This window comes from Sphaerodactylus townsendi, linkage group LG02 (genome assembly GCF_021028975.2).
Source record: "Sphaerodactylus townsendi isolate TG3544 linkage group LG02, MPM_Stown_v2.3, whole genome shotgun sequence".
NCBI lineage: Eukaryota > Metazoa > Chordata > Lepidosauria > Squamata > Sphaerodactylidae > Sphaerodactylus > Sphaerodactylus townsendi.
The window spans coordinates 114,785,989-114,808,521 of NC_059426.1; the positions used below are offsets into that span (position 1 = coordinate 114,785,989).

General features: G+C 45.2%; 1 protein-coding gene across 3 annotated transcripts in view; it reads left to right on the forward strand.

The window, feature by feature from the left end:
* LARGE2 (LARGE xylosyl- and glucuronyltransferase 2) overlaps nucleotides 1-22,533 on the forward strand; it is a 45,809-nt gene that overhangs the window by 10,457 nt on the left and 12,819 nt on the right. The window contains exons 1-3 of one of the 3 annotated variants that reach the window (XM_048484358.1): nucleotides 9,062-9,519; nucleotides 19,821-19,978; nucleotides 21,892-22,151. In XM_048484358.1, the coding sequence (XP_048340315.1) occupies nucleotides 19,861-19,978; nucleotides 21,892-22,151 (378 nt within the window). In that variant the 5' untranslated portion in view covers nucleotides 9,062-9,519; nucleotides 19,821-19,860. Of the gene's footprint in view, nucleotides 1-9,061; nucleotides 9,520-9,936; nucleotides 10,178-19,820; nucleotides 19,979-21,891; nucleotides 22,152-22,533 lie in introns of those variants that run through there. The other 2 variants (XM_048484357.1, XM_048484359.1) reach the window with 2 other exon arrangements.

Here is a 22,533-nt window from a genome sequence, read left to right on the forward strand (position 1 = left end):
GTAATTATTTAAAGGCTGGTTTTCATACTATTATAGTGGAGAAACTATTGTGTTCTGGAAAATAAGAAGGAAGGAAGTTGGTATGTTGAGTTAAAAAAGCACTTATTGCTGAGAAGGCCGTCTGGTCGACTGGGTCCAGTGACACGAAAGCACCAGACTGCTTGTAGTTGATGGAAGATGTATAAAAGATATTCCTTTCTTGATCCCTGAGAGGATGCTGAGCAGATTGTTAACTGGCCTTCAGGTTTGTTTGCCTGGCTGTTGGTGTGTCTGTGTGTGTTTTTGGAGGAGGGAGGGCATCCATTATGAAACTGCTTCAGCTGCAAATTCCAGTCTTAGCTGGAAGCAGCTTTTGGTCTTTTGGGTGCTTCTTTTGAAATGGAGGTTGTAGACGTCCTAATCAAGCATGGGAGGAGAAGGGAGGGGATATCTGGTACTTGTTCCTTTTGGTATGTGCTTTAACCCCCTCTTTGTTCCATTCAGCATGAAATGGTTCTTCTCTAAGACCTTCCTTGGTTTGTTGTTCTCCTGAGGTGCCTCCTTACCTCTTATTAGTGCTGAGTTTTGCATGTCAAGCCAGAAGCAGCCTTTTTTCCCCTGGGCCTTGATGGGATTTGTCAAGGCCCTTTCCCTTTTCTTCCTGTTTATTGAGCTTTGAAACAAAAGAAACAGAAAGAAGAAAGACGCCCAGTTGAGCCGGGGAGAGAGAGATGCTGAAGACATTCTGATACCCCTTTGATCCCACAGAACAGAAGAGCGGAAGTGGCTACAAACAGTGGTTAAACCCCATGGAGGCGGTTTCTCCACCCTGGAATTAGGAGTTCAGTGTTTTAATATCTGACCTTCTATTTGAGAAACTTCAGATTGGAGCTTAATCTAATCCACTGCTACTTCTGGCAGTTGCTGAGAAATGCTGATTCTGTGGGGCCAAACAAATAGCTGTCCTGAAGTACTGAGCACCAAAATTATTTCCTATTTTTGTTACTATACTCTGTCTCATCAAAAGAAAAAAAGTTTCATTCACCACATGCTGGACAGTCTTTATTTTAGAATGCTCTGTCTGAGTCCTAGTGCCTACCTAGTTTTGTTAGGTATAGGGACACAACACAAGAGTATATTCAAATATATTATTGTATTGTGTCCCTAGTTGCCTGGAGGGGGGTGAGGGTGAGTGGCTGTTAGCTGATTAACCAGGCAGGCATGGAGTTCTGGTGACTTTTGCCAGTTATATAATACACTCAGCACCGGTATCTTTTTCCCTTCCTCCAACCCAACCACTGAGCTAGATAAGAGAACAGGACAAAGGCCTCCTGTTAGCAGCTTGCCAGCTCAGAAACCTCATCTGATTTGCAGTAGCAGGCAAAAAGGAAGATGCTTGTGACCCGCATGCTGACCATAGCCTTCTGTGCAGAGACTCAACCCTTTGCTCTGTTCTTCTCCATTCTCTCCTCCACCTTGCATTTTACACTCTTTAAGTTCAAAAGGGCTGGCAGTGTAGAAGAGGGGATTAAAAGCAGATTTTGTTTTTAAATCCTTCAGTATGAATCATGAGAAATCCAAACTCGTTTTAAAAGTTGGTTTAAAACTCTCTTAGAGCCAGTGAATACAGTATATGTATATCCAGCACAAAACTAATGTCAAAGGGGTCGTAAGTAGTCTTTAAAAATTCCCACTCCATTTACCCTCTTCCCAGCATGTGGTAGAAGGAAGATAATGGAAGAGTTCTGCAGTAACGACACAGTCATGTGGAGTGCCTTCTGTGGATGTACTGATTTCTGTTACAGTACAAATGGAAAAGCTTTTCAGGAGCTGGAATTAAAAGAATGGGGATGATCTTACAGCTAATAAGTGCTACAATATCCCAGCTGCATACCAAGGTGGAACAGAGAAGATTTGGCTCTGGTCAATTTCTTGGCATAGTGTGAGGCTGAGCTAGATTTGCTCTCTCATGGCCATCCCCCCCCCCCCCCGCGCCCAGTTTTGCCAAACTATGTACTTCCCAATACTGACTTTTATCTACATAATTGTGCCCTCTTTTCCTGAAGAATTCACTTCACTACAATGCAGACATAAAGATTGAAATAGTGTCTTGTGACTCTGAAAGGAGTGGCTATTTATGATTTATTTAGCAATTTGTATATCACCTCCGTTAGGTCTCAAACCTTGAAGCAATAAAGAGACTCTGTATTGTTGATCAGTAGCATTTATTGATAGGCAGTGGCATATTTACCTAGGGATGAGGGGTACCTTCTGTCCCCAGGCGCCACTAAGCCTTGTTATCTACTTGGTGTGTGAAGCCATAAAGTAAAGATCAAGGAAAGAATGCCCCAGAATGGCAGTAGTAACATATAGCAGGCTGATTACATTTATCTTGTAGCAATTACCTTGAGTGAGGAATATATATCAATCACCTAGATCAGGGGTCAGCAACCTTTACAACCCAAAGAGCCATTTGGACCTGTTTTCCATGGCCCCAAAGATCTACCGAGCTGGAGGGCGGAGCCATCTCTGGTTCGGTCCCTCCACTCACCTTTCCTTCCAGCAGTGGGAAGCGGAGGCTCCGGACAGGGAAATCCCCTCTGCCCGATGGAGCAGGCATCCGTGGGGCAGAGGGGGGGATGGCGGCCACGCCCGGCCCTGTGCTGCCGCCTGTCATACTGCGGGAGGCAGTGGCGCCAGGCAGGGAAAACCCCTCTGCCCAATGAGCAGGCAGCTGCTGGGATGGCAGAGGGCAGATAGCAGCTGCTCTGGAGGGACATGACCATGCTACCCTCCGACCTCCAGGCCACATGGAGCAGCAATATAAGGCTGAAAGAGCCGCATGTGGCTCCAGAGCCACAGGTTGCAGACCCCTGACCTAGATACAATCCCGCTGACACACATAATCCATACTTACAACAGCTAATCACAATAAAAAGCAAAGCCTACAACATGTTTTAACCTATTGAAATGGAATCAAGAGTAAAAACTCACAATAATTTCAGCAACAGTAACATTTCACCTGTAAATTTCATTAACTTGGACTTTTTTGTTGGATCCTGGCCATTCAGAGAGACATTCCTTCACTGCCTATATACATAGAGGCCAGATAAACCTTCATAGGTATGGCTGAATCACCTACCCTAATAAGCTTGTGGGCATTTCTGGATTTCTGTTTTTGCAAAGAGTAATTGGTGTCACCACAATGTAGCTTGCAAAAAAAAAAAAGCGGGGGAAAATCACAAACAAGTTCCCATAGGGGAGATGTAATCACAAAATGTTTAGAAGTTCTAAACAAAGCATCCTGCTGTAATGGTGCTGTCTGTTTCTGAATGGGCACTCTTTGCAGACCTAAAGATGATGCTCCCTTGGTTCTTCTGAAAACCTCCTCTTGTAATGAGGTAAAAGAAACTCAGGATTGATGTTTGGAGAAAAGGTACTTCGTGGATAAAGCAAATGTTTGCCAGGAAGCATAACAGTGCTCACCACGGGGATCAGTGGGCTATGTGGATTGATGGTCACTACAGTGGACACTGAAACATTTATTTTTATGGCTTGTTTTTACAGAGGGCTTTCCCATACAAATTACATGGATGGAAAAGATCCGTTCGCAGTGATCTTGTTTCATAGCATTATTGCTGCATTAGGCAGCCCAGTTCAGCATAAATCAGTTCAGCAGGTTGTAAAATGCCTGGGCTGCTCAGTAGTGATTTGTGATTCTATCATCACTTCATTTGGATTTATGATCTTTTTTGCCCTCTGCTATTAATTCCCCACCTTTTATCCTTAGACTTCATCTTCTCCAGTTCCTGTGCAGTGAAATGCTTCTGTGGATGTCTGTGGAGACTGCATTCAGCATCAGACACTCAGCTCTTTCCTCTGCCTCAAGGACAAAGGAAGATAAACTGAAAGAATTTCTGTTATGTTTTTGCTAAGCTGTGGATATTACATGAACATGCAATGCTCCCTATTATACTACCAAAAAATGAATGTGGAGAAAAGCAGCATTTATTAAACAGAAAATCACTGCCCAGAGTCCTTCTGGGGTGGGCAGTATAAGAAATCCAATTAATAAATATTAATATTAAGAGAGACGAGGAGGGGCTCATTGTCTGTTTCAGTTCTGCGCATATGGAATAGGGTGTACACTGTTGGGTGGTATCTGCCTGCTTATTTTGTTTTCCTTGTCTTACCTTGAAGATCAGTGAATGCAAAATGCTTTATAAAGAGAAAAAAAAATCTTTTGAGTACTTTCTTTCTCGCAACTATGTTGCCCTAATCATGTGTTTCTGCTCTTTCATTTACTTCTCTAATTCTCTATGGGTATATTGGTCCTTTATAAAATAATTACATTCTGCAAAAACTCAAACACAAACTGAAACAAATGCATGTAAGGAAGCAAGCAGAAGGAGAAAACAGAAGTGAAAGCATGCTTTCTTGGAGCGAGGGGAAACTGTGCCTGGGGCATGCGTGCGCTCTGCCCTGCCCTGGAACACCCTCAGAACGCTCTGAAACACCCCCACCACACTCCCAGAATGCCCTTGCCGTGCCCCGCAGGGGCGTGCGCCCAGTGCGTTGCACACTCCTTACCCCCTTGCCGCTACGCCACTTCTGAGTGCCCAAACTGGGGCAACAGCATACGTGCCCACAAAGAGGGCTCTGAGTGCCACCTCTGGCACCTGTGCCATAGGTTCGCTGCCACTGATCTAGACTATATTTTAATTTTTTAATCTTGCAGGTATTTTTTTTAAAATTGCTTAGTTAAAGCTCTGAGTGACATAGTTTTTAAAAATAAAATCACACATGCATAAACAAAAATGGATACAATAAATAATAAATGGATACAATAAACATGTTACTGTCTTATTTGTCCCTGGCTAATTTACCTATGTTTTCCCCCTTTTAAAGCTAAAAATAGTGGCTAAGCACTATAGAACTGACTGGATTCTATGAGAAGGTTTTTAGCTTCAACATTGCAATAAATGAGTCAGGTTTGACAGATTGTCCCACATACTAAGACAGTTCTTGTTCTAGTATATTGCAATATCCTGCAGCAGATACATTATTAATGGGGATTGAGTGGGGCGGGGGGGGGGGGTCAGCATTGCTTCTCTCTCTTTTGCTAGTGGTTCAATAGAAATGCACCTCTGCACCTAAAGTAAATCTAGTTTCTATTGTTTGTTCTGCTGCATAACTGGCTAGGCTGTTACTGGTTGTTTTGATTGTTTCAATTTCAGTAATTTTAGGAATGATTTTGTTTGGTAGGATTGAAACATTACATAAACAGGGATATGTGCCCATGGAAAAGAGGCTCTGATGCTATCAAAATGTTTAACAGTGGGTGGTTAAGACCTGATGTTGAAGGTTTGCAGTGCAATTGTAAGCCGAGTTACATGCACCCAAGGCCACTGAGTTCTGTGGACTTAGAAGGTTGTTCCTCTGCTTAGGATTGTACTATAAAATGTGTAATATGGCTGTTGTATTCCTGTTCCCAACAGAACCTCATGTTTTTCTGAGTCCTCTGCTAACTTCTCTGCTCATTTTGGTTAAGGGTGCTGGAGTGAGCTGTTGTATACTATTTATCCCCTTTGTATAATTATATCACTTGTAAAACACCTAATGATTGAGATGTGGACTTATTTGCACAGCACCAAGTAGATAGCTTTAACCTTTCTTCCTCAGGCCCAGTCACTGAGACTTCCCTATTTTTAGTGCAGTTTCTTGTCTCCAGTCCTGGCATGAGGCTTATGTACTGCTAGGATACTATGGTGCCAAGGCTGGAGCCAGAAATAACTCTGCCCAAGGATGACACAGGGTGGGCAGCTGACATTTGCTGGATTATATGTGTACCAGTTCCCACACAAGTATGTGAAAACTAGCTGCGGCTGTTACTGGTTTTTGCCTCGTGTATTCAAATATACCTCTTGACTGTTTGTGATATTGTAGCCATGTTGCATTCCAAGGTCATTGTCCTGAGTTATATTTTGGGGAACAACCAACGATCCTTGTGGTTAAACAACCGCTTGTCCTTGAAACCACTACCCCAAACGTGTGACTAATTCTGAACCCAGAATATTGGTGGAACAGCTCATTAAAACAGGAGGGCAGGGTTAACCTCTGTCCTCCATCAAATACCCTTTCTACTTTCATCCCCCCACCCCCATCCCAGGAATTTTATGGGCTGGCCATACAGAGGAGCTGGATGTAAGGGAAGGTAGCTAGTGGGTTGACTGTCTATCAAGGAAAAGCTCTGGGGAGCAACGGTAGCCAATTGGTATTTAGGAACAAGAGTCCAGGGATATTGATAGAGTCGCAGAATCCCAGTTATGGTCACTTTTTTCATCCTAAAAGAGTACTGAAAAGGGAGAAGCTAGTCCTGTTGAACTTCTTCCATCATACTGGACCTTCCAAGCTTGTCCCTATCATACAAATTATGAGCATAGGCGGAATTAGAAGCTAAAGTGTGGGGGTTGGAGTCCCTTTTTCCTTGGACTGCTTATTTATGCTCAGGAGAACCTCATCTTGTGCCTTTTTGGTTCCAAACTATTTTTTTTTCAATTAAAAATGCTTAGATTTCATGTTTGTAACTTGCACTGTCCAAACACCCAGTAATTATCTGATGATTCTGTGCCTATACCACATTGAGAATTTCCTTCTAAATTCAACAGTCTTCATCTTGAACAAAACCAGCAGAAGATGTGTAATTAAGTTGATAAGCTTAGGGTAGCAATAGGATTGTGACCTTCTTAAGTCAATATAATTCTGTCCCTTTAAAAACAGCCAAACCCTGAAAGAAAGAACTGCTGCTGAGCCTGCTGGGTCACTGGTCACTTCACTAAATCGGGGAGGGGGGGAGCACTGAGTTACTTCCGTATGGGTGCTGCTGCTGACATCTGTGCCCCTTTAAGGCAGATACAATATTTCCACTTTAAGACTTGGCAGTACTGATAGTTCTGCCTAAAAAAGATATGGAATTAAATGTTCTAAATCTGTAGACAGATTTAGTACTTCCTTAGAACCTGGTGCTTTCAGACAAAACGGCTCCAGCCACCTACACCTGTATATATTACAAATCAGAGAAGGAAGGGCAGAAAGCAGACTGGTAAACAGTAAATGAATGCATTAATGCAAAGGAAGATGCATTCAAGGTACCTGAAAGCCTATTTCAAGACCTAGCTCTAAAGAATACAAATTTAACCCCCAGTTAATCAATTTAATATAGTTGTTGATATGTGCAGTGGTAAGGAGACCTTGCACATGTCAATCTTTGGTAGATTAAAAAACAAGGCCTTGACAGTGCTGCCCTGTAGGATTTGAGGGGTTGAGAGTTATGAGGGGTACGTAATGGCAGCTGGAACCTTCAATCTCTGAAGGAAATCACAAGGGCTTCTAATATTCCATTCTTGTCCTAACTATGAACACTCTGATTTTAGGCAGAGTTAGATGTGTCTTAAGTGCTCTGCAACAAGTAGTGTGCCTAATTTTGCACAGTCTTGGACTGTTAAAATAGTTAACTCTTAAATTGTCATAAGAGCATAAGAAAGAGCCTGCTGGATCAGACCTTCCTACAGTCATATCCTTCCTACAGACAAGTCAGAAGCAGGCCCTTCCTAGTGCAAAAGAGGAGCAGGTAATGATAGTACAATTCATACAAGATGATTCTGTACATCAATCCCTCATGAGTCATATAGTTTTGAACTGAACTGGGGAGATCTGCCAAGCCCATCCAGCACCATAAATAGTGATGAAAGGGATCCGAGGCTGGCCAGGGAATCTTAGAATAGACTGGGGAGATTGTTTAAACATCTGAAAACTACCTGTCCCTTGGACAGCAAGTCACAATTCTATATAGAATGCATATAACAGGGCGAGATGCTATTATTTGTAGGGCAGCACATACTCTAAAGATGGTTATCTACTTCCTTTTAATGGGAACAAAGAATTATTTTATTGGGAAGCTCTACATCTTGGTGTTTACCTGAAATAAATGAGAAGCTGCTGAGGAAAGCTTGCACCAGGAAAAGCAACAGGAGCCAATAGCATGGTATTTCCCCCTAAAAGCTACAGTAGAGGTATTCTGTGTGCCAGTGGCACAGAGATGGGCATATCCTTTAATTTGGCCTGGTACCATTCCCTTCACAATCCCTGTTATTTCCCTTAGGGGAATCATGTCAGCTTAGACTTTTTGTCTGATGCAAAATCAGCTTACACAGCATAAAAAGTTTCTTGTCTTACATTTCCTGATAGTTATTTCTGCCTGGAGGTTGCTCTGCACAAGTTCTGACAAAACCAGCAACATTCCCAAATGCTGTGGTAATAGATGGGAGCAAAAGCACTCAGGGACGCATGAAAGAGAATGTGCTTGTATGTACACAGGTGGCTGAAGGCTCCTGTCTCTAGAGATGGGAGAGAGCACCTATATGTGGCCTAATAACATTGGCAACAAGACCCAAACAGATGGCAAAGGCCCTGGAATCCTGGTCCACCTCCATCAGTTATGGTGACCTTCTCTGATGCTGTATATGTTGCCAGTATGTTGTGCTATGGATGAGCATAAAACAGGCTGAAATATGACCTCGGTGTCTTTAAATGGATGGTGATCTCTTCCCAAAAAAATCTTTGCCCCTGATGCCATAAGTTCGTGTCTCAGAGTTTGTCCAAACGAGGAAAACCAAATTTCCTGTCCTGTACAAGATCACCAGTACAATGTAAGCCTCCAGGGCCGGACTTAACACGGAGCCAAATGCTCACAGCAGAGCAACTGCGGGCTCCCTACCTTGAAGGAGGTTGTTTGGTTTTTTTTAAGCGATTAACGTCAGTCAAGGAAGAAATGCGATGGTTTTGCAGGCTGGCACCCTGCACAGCAGAGACCCACGTCCACCACAGCCCGTTGGAGGAGGCGATGCGAGTGAGCTGAAGCTCCCCAAGGCTCCGCAGTGGCAGCTGCGGAGTCGAAGAAAGCGGCAGCCTCGGGGCACGCATTTTGGCGGCAAGAGTCCGGGCGTGCTAGCGCTTGCTGCGGGGGAGGGCGGGCTTTCCGTTCCTCCCCGAGCTCTTTCCGGGAGGTGCTGAGTTGTTCTGTGATCCGGGCCACAGTGGCCGCTCTCCTTCCCCCGTAAGCCGGGCTGGAAGGGCAGGTATAGGCAGCCTGTGCATAGCTGGCATTCCTGCGTCTCAGACTCCTTCGAGGGCCTTCCTAGCTGGAGCCATAGACCGCAACGTGCTCCTTTAGTCGCCCGGGTTTCCGCTATACTTTTTTTTTTGGGGGGGGGGGGCGCACGTGGCTCCTCAGAGCGCCTGCCTCCCAGCCTTTGAGTTTTTAGAAAGGGCAGGTGGGAGGAGGCGGATCAGCTGATGATTTTTGGCCTGGGTTTGCAGGGCCATCCCAAGCTCTCTCCGATGTACACCGAAGTCAGTGGGAGTCCGAAGGCCTGACTCTGCTGAACCCGTGGCAGACTGCAAGCATTTGTGCACGAGATGGATGCACTGCAGCGGGCTGGAAGCCAGGAATGTGCATGCCACGAGAAAGCCTTCTTTAAGGTGCGGCGAGGCTTTGCGGGCCGCACTCCCGCGCGCGGCGACCTCTCTGCAACCTGTTTCTACTGGGCGTGGGGGGCCAAGGGGCAGAGGCTGAGATTCTCATTTGGTTCACTGCACATCGGTGGCTGGGCAGCCACAAGTGCGCGCTCCTCTGGCCCGTGGCTTGACGCCGATCAGCCCCCACCCGAAAGGCGTCTCGCGCGTCCCGGGCTCTGACTGCTGCGTGTCTCTGTCCCTCCCTCTCCCCGCGGTGCCTTCGCCCTGCGTCCCGACCGCTCTCTCGAGGCAGCCCGTCGCAGGTGGTCAGCTGTGCCTTCCCGCTGGCCGTGTGCGGCGAGGCGAGGCGGCGCTTTCCTCAGCCCAGTCCTTGCCGCTCCGAGGGGCGCCTGAACTGACGGGACGGACGGGGGCGGGGCGGGCCGCCTCCTGACCCTCTGCTCCGGAGGCTCGGCGCTTCTGGAGCGGCCGAAAGCGAACGGCACTTTCCCTTTGTTGTGGCTGTGTGCTTTGTTTGTCCTCCTCCTTCCGGGGTGGGGAAGGGAGTGACGGGAGGGCCCGGCTTCAGGGGTTGCAAAAAAGGCAGGGAAGGCAGGCGGCGGTGAGCGCAGAGGGAGCCGTCGAGCACGCCAGGGGTTGGCCGGCGAGAGGCTAAAGCCAGGTGAGGCCGTCGGGGCTCGGGTGCGCAGGTGGGAGGCGTTGGGAATTGGTGGGGGTTCGGGTGTCCCGCAGGGAAACGGGTCGGCGACTTTCCCAGACTTTGGGAAGCTTCCCTTCTCCTTGTTACCAGGTGGGCGCAAAGGACCGATTTGTATGGCCGAGGCTTGCCCAGGTGTGTGCGTCTCCAAACTCGGAAAGCGGCGGCCATGCAGGGCGGTGAAGACTTTTCTCTACTCCGTCTTTGTCTTGAGTTTCCAGCCAGCCCAGCCCAGCGACTGTGTTTGTTCCCGGCAGCGCTGGTTAGATATTAAAACGTGTCCCCTTTCCAAGAGCTGTTTACTCGGCTGTGAAGGGCGCTCGGCCACCTTGCCCTTCGATGCCGTCTCTGCCTGGGGGCGGGGATCCAACCCCTGGGCAAGCGGCGCCAGGAGCCAACGGCATTGCCTCCTTCATTGTGGGTGGTGTTGTGCTGCACGGAGGGACCATGAACAGTCTGATCTTCTGGCTACCAAGGACCTCGTGTTGGATCTGGGGGATCTTTTCCTAGCCCTCCTGTTAAAAACCCAAGTATAAAAGCTCTGGAAAGTCTTTGGTCCAAATCGTGTCCCCAACACCAGCAGGTGCCTGTGAAATTGGACTGACTGGTCAGGATGGAAAGTGGGCCTGGTTTTCACCTTATGCCTGTTGTTCTTGGGGGCTTTGCAGCCAAGGCAGCCCAGTGATCTTAAGTGGAGAGAGTTTCAGCTGCTTGTGAGCCCCCAGGGCAGAGAGTAGCATAGTACAGCCCAGTCTCCTCATATCTCAGAAGTTAAGCAGGGTCAGTACTTGGAGACTACCAAGAAGACTCTGCAGAGGGAGGCAATGCTTAGTTACTTGCCTTGAAAATCCTATTGGTCACCATAAAGTGGCTACAATTTGATGGCACTTTACATGGACACTTGAACCCTCAAGTGTGAGGATACGGGCAAGTGGGAAGGAACTTAAGGGCTGGGATTTGCACAGTCACTTGCTGCCTCTTCTGCAGGAGTTGCTACCCTGGCTTGGGGGAGGCAACCCTAATGCCAAAGGTGCATTGTGACTCAATGAAATTGACAGGCCATGGATTTGGGACAGACAAAAATATTTCTTCACACAGTTTATGGAACTCACTGCCACCCAAACTGCCAACAGTTTGCTATGTTCTTGTAGAAAAGGACTTGACAAATTCATAAAGGATTGGCAGTTCTTGGCTATGATGGTGGAGTGGAAACTTCATGCTCAGCAGCACCAACCTGAACTTCAGCCAAGCACCGTATGTGGAGGAAAGATCTGTTGCCTTCTCCTTCTGTCTGTGAAATTCCTGGTGGCCTGTTTGGCCACTGTGAGAAACAGGATATCGAAGTAACTGGGCCTTTGGTCTGATCCAGCAAGACAGTGCTTCTGTTCTCTCTTTCATGTGTTTTTCATGTTTTTAAAATGTGAGCATTAATAGTTTCTGCAACTGGAGAGAGGGTCTACTGAAGGGAGGGGAGGTTGCAGTTGTCTCAGGGAATCAATCACCTGCTGTGTGATGTGCTTCATTATTTCTTTGAACAGCAGCTCTGTAGGTTGCTTACTGAGCAATCATTACAAATGATACAGAAGGTGGTTTCCTTGCCTCCAAACCATCATTTTCTCTTCCCTCCCCCATCTAGCTTGGAGGCTAATGGAAGAGCCTGTACATCAGTAGGCTCATGGGGTCTGAATGGAAGAGAAGTTACTCATCTACACCTGCTTAATCAGATGGTAAAGGGAGGTTGATCACATAACTGTATCTAGCCCTTAGGCAGAATTGAGACATGAATGTTATGGCATTGTTTGCAAGTGATACAGAACTATTGGAAAAGCTTTTGTGAGTTAACCCTCTTAATCTGAGCATTTTTTAAAACGATAGTGCGTGTCTTTCATGCCTAGTCATGTGAACAGTTTCACAGTGCAGGGAAGACGGTTCTCTGCTTTCCTGTTCCAAGACAAATGGTATTAAAAAGTAAGAGGAACTTTAACCTGAGCGCTGTCCTCAGCAAAGGGCACTGAAGTACATCTAATGTTAATTTGATGCAAGCACTGGCGGGCCAATGGGTATAGTCCTTGTTAATGTGACAGCTCTTCTACAAAGGGTTCCAATGCACTGAAGGGTGGAAAGGAAGTGATTCAATGGAAGCTCTTTGCTAGGGATTTGTGGCAGTTGTTTTGGCTGGGGGGGGGGGAGAGCAATTGACAGAAGGCATACAACACTGGAAGCCTTTGGGATTGCTTTTGTCTTGATGGGGTTTGTGGCTACAAACAGTCCTGAGGATCTGGGTTTGGAGGTTCTGCCTAATGTTTTTCCTCCCTTTGTGTGAGGTTACATTTAAAAAATGCGTTCTGTTTTATTTGCTTAATTTATAGTCCATCCTTCTGAGACTAGAAATGAATGGCAATATTTTTTAAAATAGCAGTGTAGTAAAAACAGTGTAATACAACAAGTGAGGCAGTACAAGTGGTTTGCAGAATTGGAAAACTGGGCAACAAAGCAATGCAATACAATGCTTACAGTAAACGCTGCCTAATTTTTTTCATATACATTAAAATGATAACCCAACAGCTCCACTTTAGATGTGGTTTAAGACGGGAACAGCACAGTCCTCAGTAGAGTTACAATCTAAGTGTGTAGGCTTAGAAAGGTATAATTTTGCTTAGGATTCAACTGTCAGCAATGGATACCACTCTAATATTTCAAATGCCCATGCTTGGACTGATTATTTCTCCCTTCTTGGTAAACAAATACATTACTTATAAAACATTAATCGTGCAGAAGTTCTTATATGGAACCTTCCACATACTGGGCAAATTAGTGAGTGAGGGAAAGGTCACAATGTGACCTTGCAATCTGTATCCCACCCCCTCTCCCAAAGGGCATGCACAATGCAGGGCTGAAATCATTACTGTTTTGGAGATCTCCCCCACCCCCAAACTCCTCCCCCACCCATGTCATGATGAGGTGCATGTTGCTTGCCATAAAAACTTAGTACTGGTTTTGTTCTGGTGCAGTGAATTATCTCTCCCACTGAAAATGGTAATTATGACAGTTGGTGTTGCAGAGTCCAAGCTCTGCCCACTTGCCTTGCGTCAATCAGGCAGGTGGCAGGTCTTATTCGACTTTTTTACCTGCATTTTGCCCTTGGGCAAGTAAAACAGGACATGGAACTCCACCCCCCCACCCCCCTCGGCTGGAGTTTCTCTGGGAACAGTGTTAACATGAGGCATTTGCACTCTGGTGAGCAGGGAAGTGAGGAAGAGCAGTGAATGTGTTTTCCACTTGGTTTGAACAGTGACCCTTCAGCCTAAATGGAGTCTCTGTCTGGTTGGTAATTGCTTCGCAGGTCTCTGAGGAATGCAGCAGTCTCATTGGAGACTGCAAGGCTTATGGATTAGGTTTGTGAACAGTGGGATGCTAAGCTGGAAAGAGCTTAGAAATTCTTGCCGCCTCTAATTCTTGCCAGTCAGTGGAGAAAGAGGCCAGATGCAACCCTTTATGAGTATGGGCAGAATCTTCCTACAGGTCTAGGCAACTGAATTTCGTTCTGTATCACAGTTACACAGGATTAGAGAGTCAGCATTGTGTAGTGGTTGGTGTGTTGAGCCATGATACGAGAGACCGCGTCAAGATCTGCACTCTGCCACGGAAGCTGGTTGGGGGATCTTGAGCCAGTTACATATACTTGGCTGTGAGGATAAAATGAAGAAAGGGAGGATGTTGTAAGCCGCTTTGGGATTCCTGTTGGCAAGAAAATTGGGCTATAAATGAAGTTCAATAAATAACATTCCTTTGGGCTAATTATGACATCTGTATTTTTCATCAGTTGGTTAATTGGTGGAACTGACAAAGAACAAAGGTCTCAGGGCAAGATATCATTTAGCTGAGGAAGTTATCCCTCACTGCTCAGATGATGAACCAAAATATTTTTGCACTGAGGACACTCCTTTGTGATGTGTGGGAGGAGTTTTTAGTTGAAACAAAGGCCGTTTCCGCACGGCCTTTTTATGGCGCCCTGGGGACGGGAAAAACGCCGTCCCCAGGGAGCCATTCGCACAGGCGGCGCTGCTGCTGACCTGACTGCGCTCCCCCTCCCCCAGGGCGGCATCAGGCCGCCCTAAAAAACAACCCTTTAAAGGGTTGTTTTTGCCCCAACAGCGTGTTCCCGGCGGCGTGGTGTGAACCGCACCGCCGGGAACACGCTGTTTCCCTTCCCCATCCCACTCACCTTGTCCCCGTCGTCGGCCTGCTGGCCTCTGCAGCCCCTCCCTCACTGTCCTCCGACCCCTGGAGGTCGGAGGGCAGCGTGGGCGGGGCTTCAGAGGCCAGCAGGCCGACGACGGGGACAAGGTGAGTGGGACAGGGAAGGGGGCAGAGGCGGCTCCATGCGGAGCCGCCTGTCCTCCGCCGGCCTCCGCCCCCACGCCGGCAGAATTCTTGCCGGCATGGGGGCGCCTCGGGGGCTGTGCGGAAACGGCCAAAGCAGGGAAGCAAGACCTGCAAAAACTTTTGAGGGTGACTCTTATTTTCTTCTGTATCCCCACCTCTACCATTTCTTCTTTTTCTTCCCTGGCAGCCCCCATAGCCTCTGCCTTTTTCCGTTCTCTCATTTTCTACTCACCAAACAACATACCTTTATCAGCTTTTCTTCCTTCCCCCTCTTTGACTTCCCCCTCTTCCTTCCCCTAACTGGAAAAAGTCTGGCCTAGTTGCTCGGAGGCCAGTGGTTCCAGGCTAGACCCAGTCACACTTGAATTGCTAGGCAGGAGGTTGAGAGTCCGTGTCTCGCTGTCTTGCCCAGGCTACGCTGCAGCGGCTATTCACAGGCGCGATCCCACTACTGATCGGCACGGGAGTTTTGACCTGCTCCGTCTCCGACCTGGGCCGGTTCACCCCTTCTTGGGCAACCTGGCGGGCTGAGGCTCCCCCTGGCTTGCCATATTGATGCCGAACTTAGTTCGGACACCCGATCGGCATATCTCGTTGTAGCCTAGAATTCCTGAGCTCACGTGATCTGCCGGCCTCAGCCTCCCCAGCAGCCGGGATTACAGGCGCGCCACCATGCCCGGCAGGCAGAAGGTTAAGGACCAGTTTGATACACAGATAAAAACTATAGGCAGTGAATGTGTGAGATATTGGCTCTGCAAAAAAGTATGAAAGTTGTTTGGTTCTGGGGAATCTTGCTTAGACCAAAATTCAAAAAGGTCATAGAGCAGTTTTTAAACTGACAAGGGGAAAGCTGGCAGGAGCTGGGGAGCATCTGGTTTGGGATGACTCATCCCTAAGGGATGATGGGGTAAGTGTTCCAAGTCATTAAATATGGACAGGTTAGAACTTGAACAATGAATGTATGGCAGCAAATGGCATAAACTCATTGAGTCTCTTAAAGGAGACTCAAAGGGGTAATGTGCCTGCCTGCAGGGATAATTGGAGAGGTAAAGGTTGGGGATGTTCAGGTATGATGCCTCCGAGGCAAGTTGGTAGAGCAAGGTGCGATAAATGAGAGCATAGATATAGTGGACATTTTAGAAACCTGGTGGAATAGGGAGGGTTAAGTTCAAATGTTTTAGAAATAATGTTTCTTTCTGTTTTCTCCAGAGTGAATTCCGTAGCCTGGAGGTTAGTTATAATTGTAGAAAACCACCAACCCCTACATTGTGAAGACAGAGAGCAGAACATGCAACAAAGAGTAACTTAATTATACTGTTCAGCTCTTGAAAAAGAAGAACATTTTCTAAAAACTGCAAATGACAGTGCCTTGGTATCCTGGACTTGGTTCTGACTGGTGTCTAGTGTTTGGTACAAGAGATGAGCTTTGTTGAACCAAGTAGGAATAGTGATCACAATACTATTAAGTTCAGCATGGGAAATTTCTCTGAAAGTCCATCACATCCATTTTTCTTTTCACAAGACAAAACTTCTTGAAAATCAGAGATTAGGCAAAAGTTGAAAGGAAGAGTAAAGGAAGTTGAAAGGAAGAGTAAAAAAGGTCAAATCTCTTCAGAGTGTTTGAAAGTTATTTGAATCACAAATAATTGAGCTTGGCTAGAATGCACCACAGGTTAGGAAAGATACTGTCAAAATTAAAGAATGGCAGTATGTTTCTTGAGCAAAATCAAGAAAGCTTCCTTTGAACAATGGCATCCTTGTCCAAAGGAGAAGAACTGGAAGGAGCCAGCGTGCTGCCAAAATAAATATACAGTGACAAGAAGGCAAGGCAAATAAAATTTTGAGAAACATTTGGTGAAATGCTTTAGGACAAACAATAATGATGTATTTGAGTACAGCACAATCAGGAAACCATCTGGGGAGTGTGGATGAGCACTTAGATGACAGAGAATACAGAAATACTGAACAAATTCTTTGTGTTGGGCTTTGCTTCAGAAGACTTGAGACAACTGCCTGTGCCTGAACTGCTGTTTTGGGGAAGGATGTTTGAAATACTGATTGAAATTAAGCTTATAAGTGATGAAGTTTTAGTGCCAATTGAGAAAAGCTAAAAGTTCACCAGATTTGGATGGCATCCACACAAGGGTTCTTAAAGAAATCAAATATGAACTCTTAACAATAACAGCAGTGATATGGGTGGAAATACTGAGCCCTAAGGATTACTAAAAAGTGGAGGTGTTCTATCACCCACCTGATCAAACCCTTGAGGCTGATCTTGAAATGGAGAAGGAAATAAGGGAGGTAACTAAAGCAAGTAACATTATGATATTGGGAGACTTCAGCCACCCTCACACTGACTGGGTGGACATGTGCTTGAGTCCTGCTGTAGAAAATAGATTTCTAGTCATCATAAATGTGTGTGCACTGGGACAGTTGATCACAGAGCAAATTAGAGGGGTATTGATCTTGGACTTGTTTGAAGGCCTGGTGAGACATGGAGAGGTTGTTGTAATAGTTGGGATGAGTGACCACAATGCTCTTAAATTTTGCATTTGTGTCAACGGAAAGTTACTCCGAAAGACCAAAACTGTAACATTTGATTTCAAAAAGCGGGAACTTTCTAAAAGTGAGGGGAATAGTTAAAAGGAAGCTGAAAGGGAAACACAAGAAAGTCAGACTCCTAGAGAATTTTTAAAACTGCACAAATTGAAGCCCAGATATAGTGCATTCCCCAAGTTAGAAAAGGCACAGCTAAGTCTAAAAGAATACCTGCATGGTTAATAATGCAAGTCAAAAAAGCTATCAAGAAGCAAAGAGGTTTCCTTTAAAAAGTGGAAGGTCTGCCCCAATGAATTGAACAGAAGGGACCACAAGCTTTTACTAAAGTAATGTGTCACTAATTAGTCATACAAAAAGAAAAAAAGAACACTTCCCTAAAAATGTTTTTTTTAATTTGGTTGGAATATACACTGTTTTTATAAGACCAGGGTCTACAACAAAGTCTGTGTTGTATACCCTTTAAAGTAGGTGAGAATATCCAATATTTCCTTAAAATGCTCTGCCAGTCATTATTTCTTCACTTTTTATTTTTTGTATTGCATCCCCTAAATTGTGTAACATTCCCTCACTTGTTGAACTTTTAATGTATGTTGTGTTTGTCATTAGAAAACTTAAATATGGCAGTAAATTTTCAACATATCAAGTGTATTTCTGTATAGCTGATACTGCAGACTACCTTGCATAATATAACAGCGGAGCATCTGTCTTCGTTGCATCATGCCAACTGAATGAAGCTGCTGTTTCTGGAACATTTGCAGTTAAATAATTAGCCTCAGAGACTGCTATATTGTCTGTAGCAGCAATTCCAGTGTGTCAGGAAGCAGCGGGAGGAATAGCAGGAGTTCTCTCACATGGAGAGCAGTAGAGCATGGCTTGAACCAGTGCTGACGGTGATCCTGACACCAGTCAAAGGCCAGCAGCAGAGACTGGAAATTGTGCTGGGCTGGGATTCAGGAGACGCAGCTCAGTTATGTATCAGAACGCATATATAGCACAACCAGTATGTGGCTTGATGGAGACTGCTGGGCTCAGTTGTATGTTGGTGCACAGTTGAAGGGCACCAGCTTAAGGGTTTTTCCTTATGGAGATTTAGTCATAGAAACAGTATCTCCTCCACCTTTTCAGTGTTGATTCAAGCTGTGAGGTAAAAAGATGTTTGGCTCACTGAGCCGTGGCATCTGAAGTGGATGTCGTTTAGGAGAAGACAGATTTTGTTTACTCCTTTTAAAAACAACAACAACAACTTTGAGATCCCTTCTATTTGTTTCCACTTTTATTCTGGGGACCCCATTGCATTGACCATCCTGTTTAGAATTAAATTAAGAACAACAAAGTCCAGAACAGGTACTTTTGCTTTTTTACATAAAGCAAAGAACATCTTTCCTGGAATACTTCCAAGCATGTAAAGTTAATAATATGTGCTGCACAGTTTAGTGCTTGCCCAGTCAGTTATGTGGTCAAATAGATGACTAGGACAGGCTAAAGATCCTACCATGGCTGTTTAAGAACATAAGAACAAGTCTGCTGGATCAGACCGGAGTCCATCTAGTCCAACACTCTGCTACTCGCAGTGGCCCATCAGATGCCTTGGGGGGCTCACTTGCAGGATGTGAAAGCAATGGCCTTCTGCTGCTGCTGCTGCTGCTCCCGAGCACTTGGTCTGCTAAGGCATTTGCAATCTCAGATCAAGGAGGAGCAAGATTGGTAGCCATAGTGGACTTCTCCAAGCCCCTTTTAAAGCTATCCAGGTTCGTGGCCATCACCACCTCCTGTGGCAGCATATTCCAATGCTTTACTACACAGAGTGCATCTGATCTCAAAAACTAGTCATCAGAATGTGCGCCAGATCTGTCATGGGTTGTATTCTATGACAGAATGAGAAGTAATGTTAAAAATTCTGCCTTTTCATCATATATTTATTATACCTCCCCACGGTCACTAACCGTGGATTATGGTAATATAAGGGGATTCACTTTGTTTCTGCTTGCAGCCATTTTAGATTTAACTTCTGACACTTCTAGGGAATGGTAATTAACCCAAACCTGAAATCTCTTGTTTGCATTAGAAAGAAGAACTGGAATGGAACTTCTATATAGAAAAAGTGTTATGGTTCACTAGGGTGTTGTGGGTTTTCCGGGTTGCATGGCCATGTTCAGTAGCATTTTCTCCTGATGTTTCGCCTGAATCTGTGGCTGGCATCTTCAGAGGATCTGATGGTAGAAAGCAAGTGGAGTATTTATACCTGTGGAATGTCCAGGGTGGGAGAAAGAACCATTTGCATTGGTTAAAAGTGTTAAGTGCAATTTGCAAGTGTAATTTGCATGTGTTAAGTGAAATCCACCCATTTTAGCATGTGTATGTAACACCATCTGCATGGCAGTTGCCTGGCTAAAATGCCAGGATATTCATTCACTGTGGCAGTACAAGTGGTGTGGCCCAGTAATGAGATACAAAGTTTACAGTTTTATGAAGAACTACTTCTTTCAATCTTGTCCATGTATCTCTGTGACTGCATGTACATTTGGAGATGGCATCAAAAGTCTAAATTTAAGACCCTTTTTAAATGTGAGCCCTGGCCCAAATGCCGCCCCCCTCACAGGACCTAGTATGGTATCAAGTCTGCTGGTAATGCCTTCTGAATGCTGTTTATTTTTTCCTGCAGGGTGTAGAATGCTTGTTCCAGTGAGACTAGGCCTGCCTCCATGACCTTTGCCACCATCATGCTGTGTCACTGGAGGGGAAGGCTGAAAGTGTTGCTTATTCCTCTGATGCTGGTATTCCTCATCTCATGGCTGTGTTTCCTTTTGGGCAATCTGGAATGTGAGTAAGGACAGGGATTATTGGTGTGAATGATCCAAGAGAGAGTGAGGGAAGTCTGCAATACAGATTAGCTTGCTGTATGCGCAACTGGTAGTGGCGACACTAGAACTCAGTTGTGGCTATGCTGCTGACTTGCTGGGAGGTGAATCCCTGCATTCATTTCCTGGCAGGTAAAATATAACAGAACTTTTCCTGATACCTGGCTTAGGCTATGGAGAATCTACTCTGTCAAAGTGCCTTTTAGATCCAAGTTGGCCATGGATGTCTATTTTTGACTCCATTGAATTCCCATAAGGTGGTAGTTTGTATCCCTCTCCAATATCTTAGAGAAGCAGCAGCTGACAACATTTCTCTTTGCCAATTTTCTTTTTAAAAAAACTAATAATTTGTACAGCACAACTTGTGCACTATGATATACTGTATGCTGGTTGCACTGAAAATTTTGGGTCTCTAGGGAATCATTCCCTTAAATCTCCTAATGCTGTCTGTGATAAATTCCCTTTAGTGTTCAAATTCAGATCCACCCCTTGAGGAACATTGTGCAGTTTCTTTTTTCTTCAGACTTTAAATGAACTATTCCCCATCCAAAAATCAACAGTTGACTATAAAAACAGATAGTTGGTAAAATTATATATTTTTAGAGCTGACTCATTATTTGACAGTGTTGTAGACTCTCCATCCTCAGAGTTTTTCTTTTATTAATTTCTGAAGAAAAGGCAGCTGGTTTTCAAAGAATTTAAATAGCTTTAGTTCAATACTTTAAATAGCTTTAGTTCATTGACTGAAAATGCTCATTTTCTGCTCCTTGAGTGTCTTGTTTACTGAGTTCAAAATGTTTGTCTTATTGTGCTTATATTTCATTCTTCCTCCTATGAGTTCAGGGTGGCATAGGTATGGTCACCCCATTTTGTCCTCACAAAACCTCTGTGAAGTAGGTTAGTTTGACTGAGATGTGGTGACTTTATGGCTGAGCGGTATCTTGAATGCTGTTCGCTTCAAGTCCACCATACAACGTTGATTCCTTGTTGTTAGTACTAGACTGCTTTCAAGATTCGGCCTTGTGATACCACCCAGGTTTGGTAAAGTTTGGTTCAGGGGGTCCAAAGTTATGGATCCTTAAATGTGTAGCCCTCATCTCCTATTAGCTCCCATTGGAAACAATGGGGGATGGGGGCACCTCCTTTGGGAGTCCATAACTTTGGACCTCCTGAATCAAATCTCACCAAACCTGGGTGGTATCATCAGGAGGGTCTCCTAAAGATACCCTGAAATTTTGGTGCTGCTAGCCTAAAAACTGTGCCTCCTGCAGGCCAAAACCTAAAAAATACAAAAACCACAAACCTGAATTTTTGCCCCCCCCCCCCCCCCCCGCATGCATCCGGTGCAGTGCACAGTCCCTGGCCCCCTTGCAGCTTCGTCTCTGGAAGGGGCCTAGGTATAATGGCATTGGGAGCAGGTGGAAAGCCAAGTATAAGCAAGAGAAAAAACAGCGAAACTTTTAGAGGAAAAGGTCATAGAGGATTGAAACTTTACTTGTGGACCTGTTTAACAAGGCACATAAAACAAGAGGCTGAGATCAGAATATGATGTAGGTTGAGACAATGAACTGTATAAAGAGGAGGGCACAAAATAAAAATGAGGTGACTAACCCAATAAAGCAGCAAAGGGTACAACTAATACAGTGAAATTCAAATAAATAAATGGAAAACCATTCTAAAGATTGGACAAATAGTTTGTAAGGAGTTGATTTTTGAGTCCTTTACTGGAAACTACAAAGGTGATTAAGAGGTACTAAAGTTGGTATTCCCTCCAATTCCCCTAATTTCATTGAAGTTGACTGTCTTTAATTTGTCTTGTCATTCTGCATTCTCCTATTCTAACTCCCTCTATTGGGGCGGGGCTTTTCTTTGCAGATGGGTCTTCCCTCCTGTCCTCCCCTTGCTTTGGGGAACAGCCAAAGCGGTATCTTGACCATGAGGCTTTGGTGTCTCAGGTGAGGAAAGTTGAAGAGGAAAACCAGCTCTTGCGGCTGCAACTCATCCAGTCTCAGGCTCAAGAAGGAACTGACAGCGACCAGCAGGTGTCATCTTTTGTAAAAGACCAGGATGTTCTTGGTGACAAAAGGAGCAACCGCACTGGCTGTCCCAAGCAGAGGGTGGTCCAAAAGTGTGAGGTAATGATGAGGCTCTTCTCACTGCTGAGGCACTTGTAGGCAAAGCTCCTCTTTCCACTGTGGGAGGGATTTGGAGGCTATAGTAGCTCAAGGTCCCTTGACAGATTCCATTTCCAGAAATACTGAATGTGGCTATATTCTTTTCTTGCTGCTGCCTACCTAAGAAACTGTGAGACTTATTTTGCAATAGATTCTGTGATGGAGAGAAGCTGCAGTGTTCCCATCTGCCACCTAAGCAGATGTCAGCTGGACTGATAATTCCCTTAAGGAGGCCCAACAAGTTTGTTCTGGTTGGCTTTTTGTCTATTATGCTGTCAGGGCAAAGGCTTTAACTTCTCATTTGAGTCAGCAGCAAGGTGGGCAGACCAATGCCAAGGTGTGA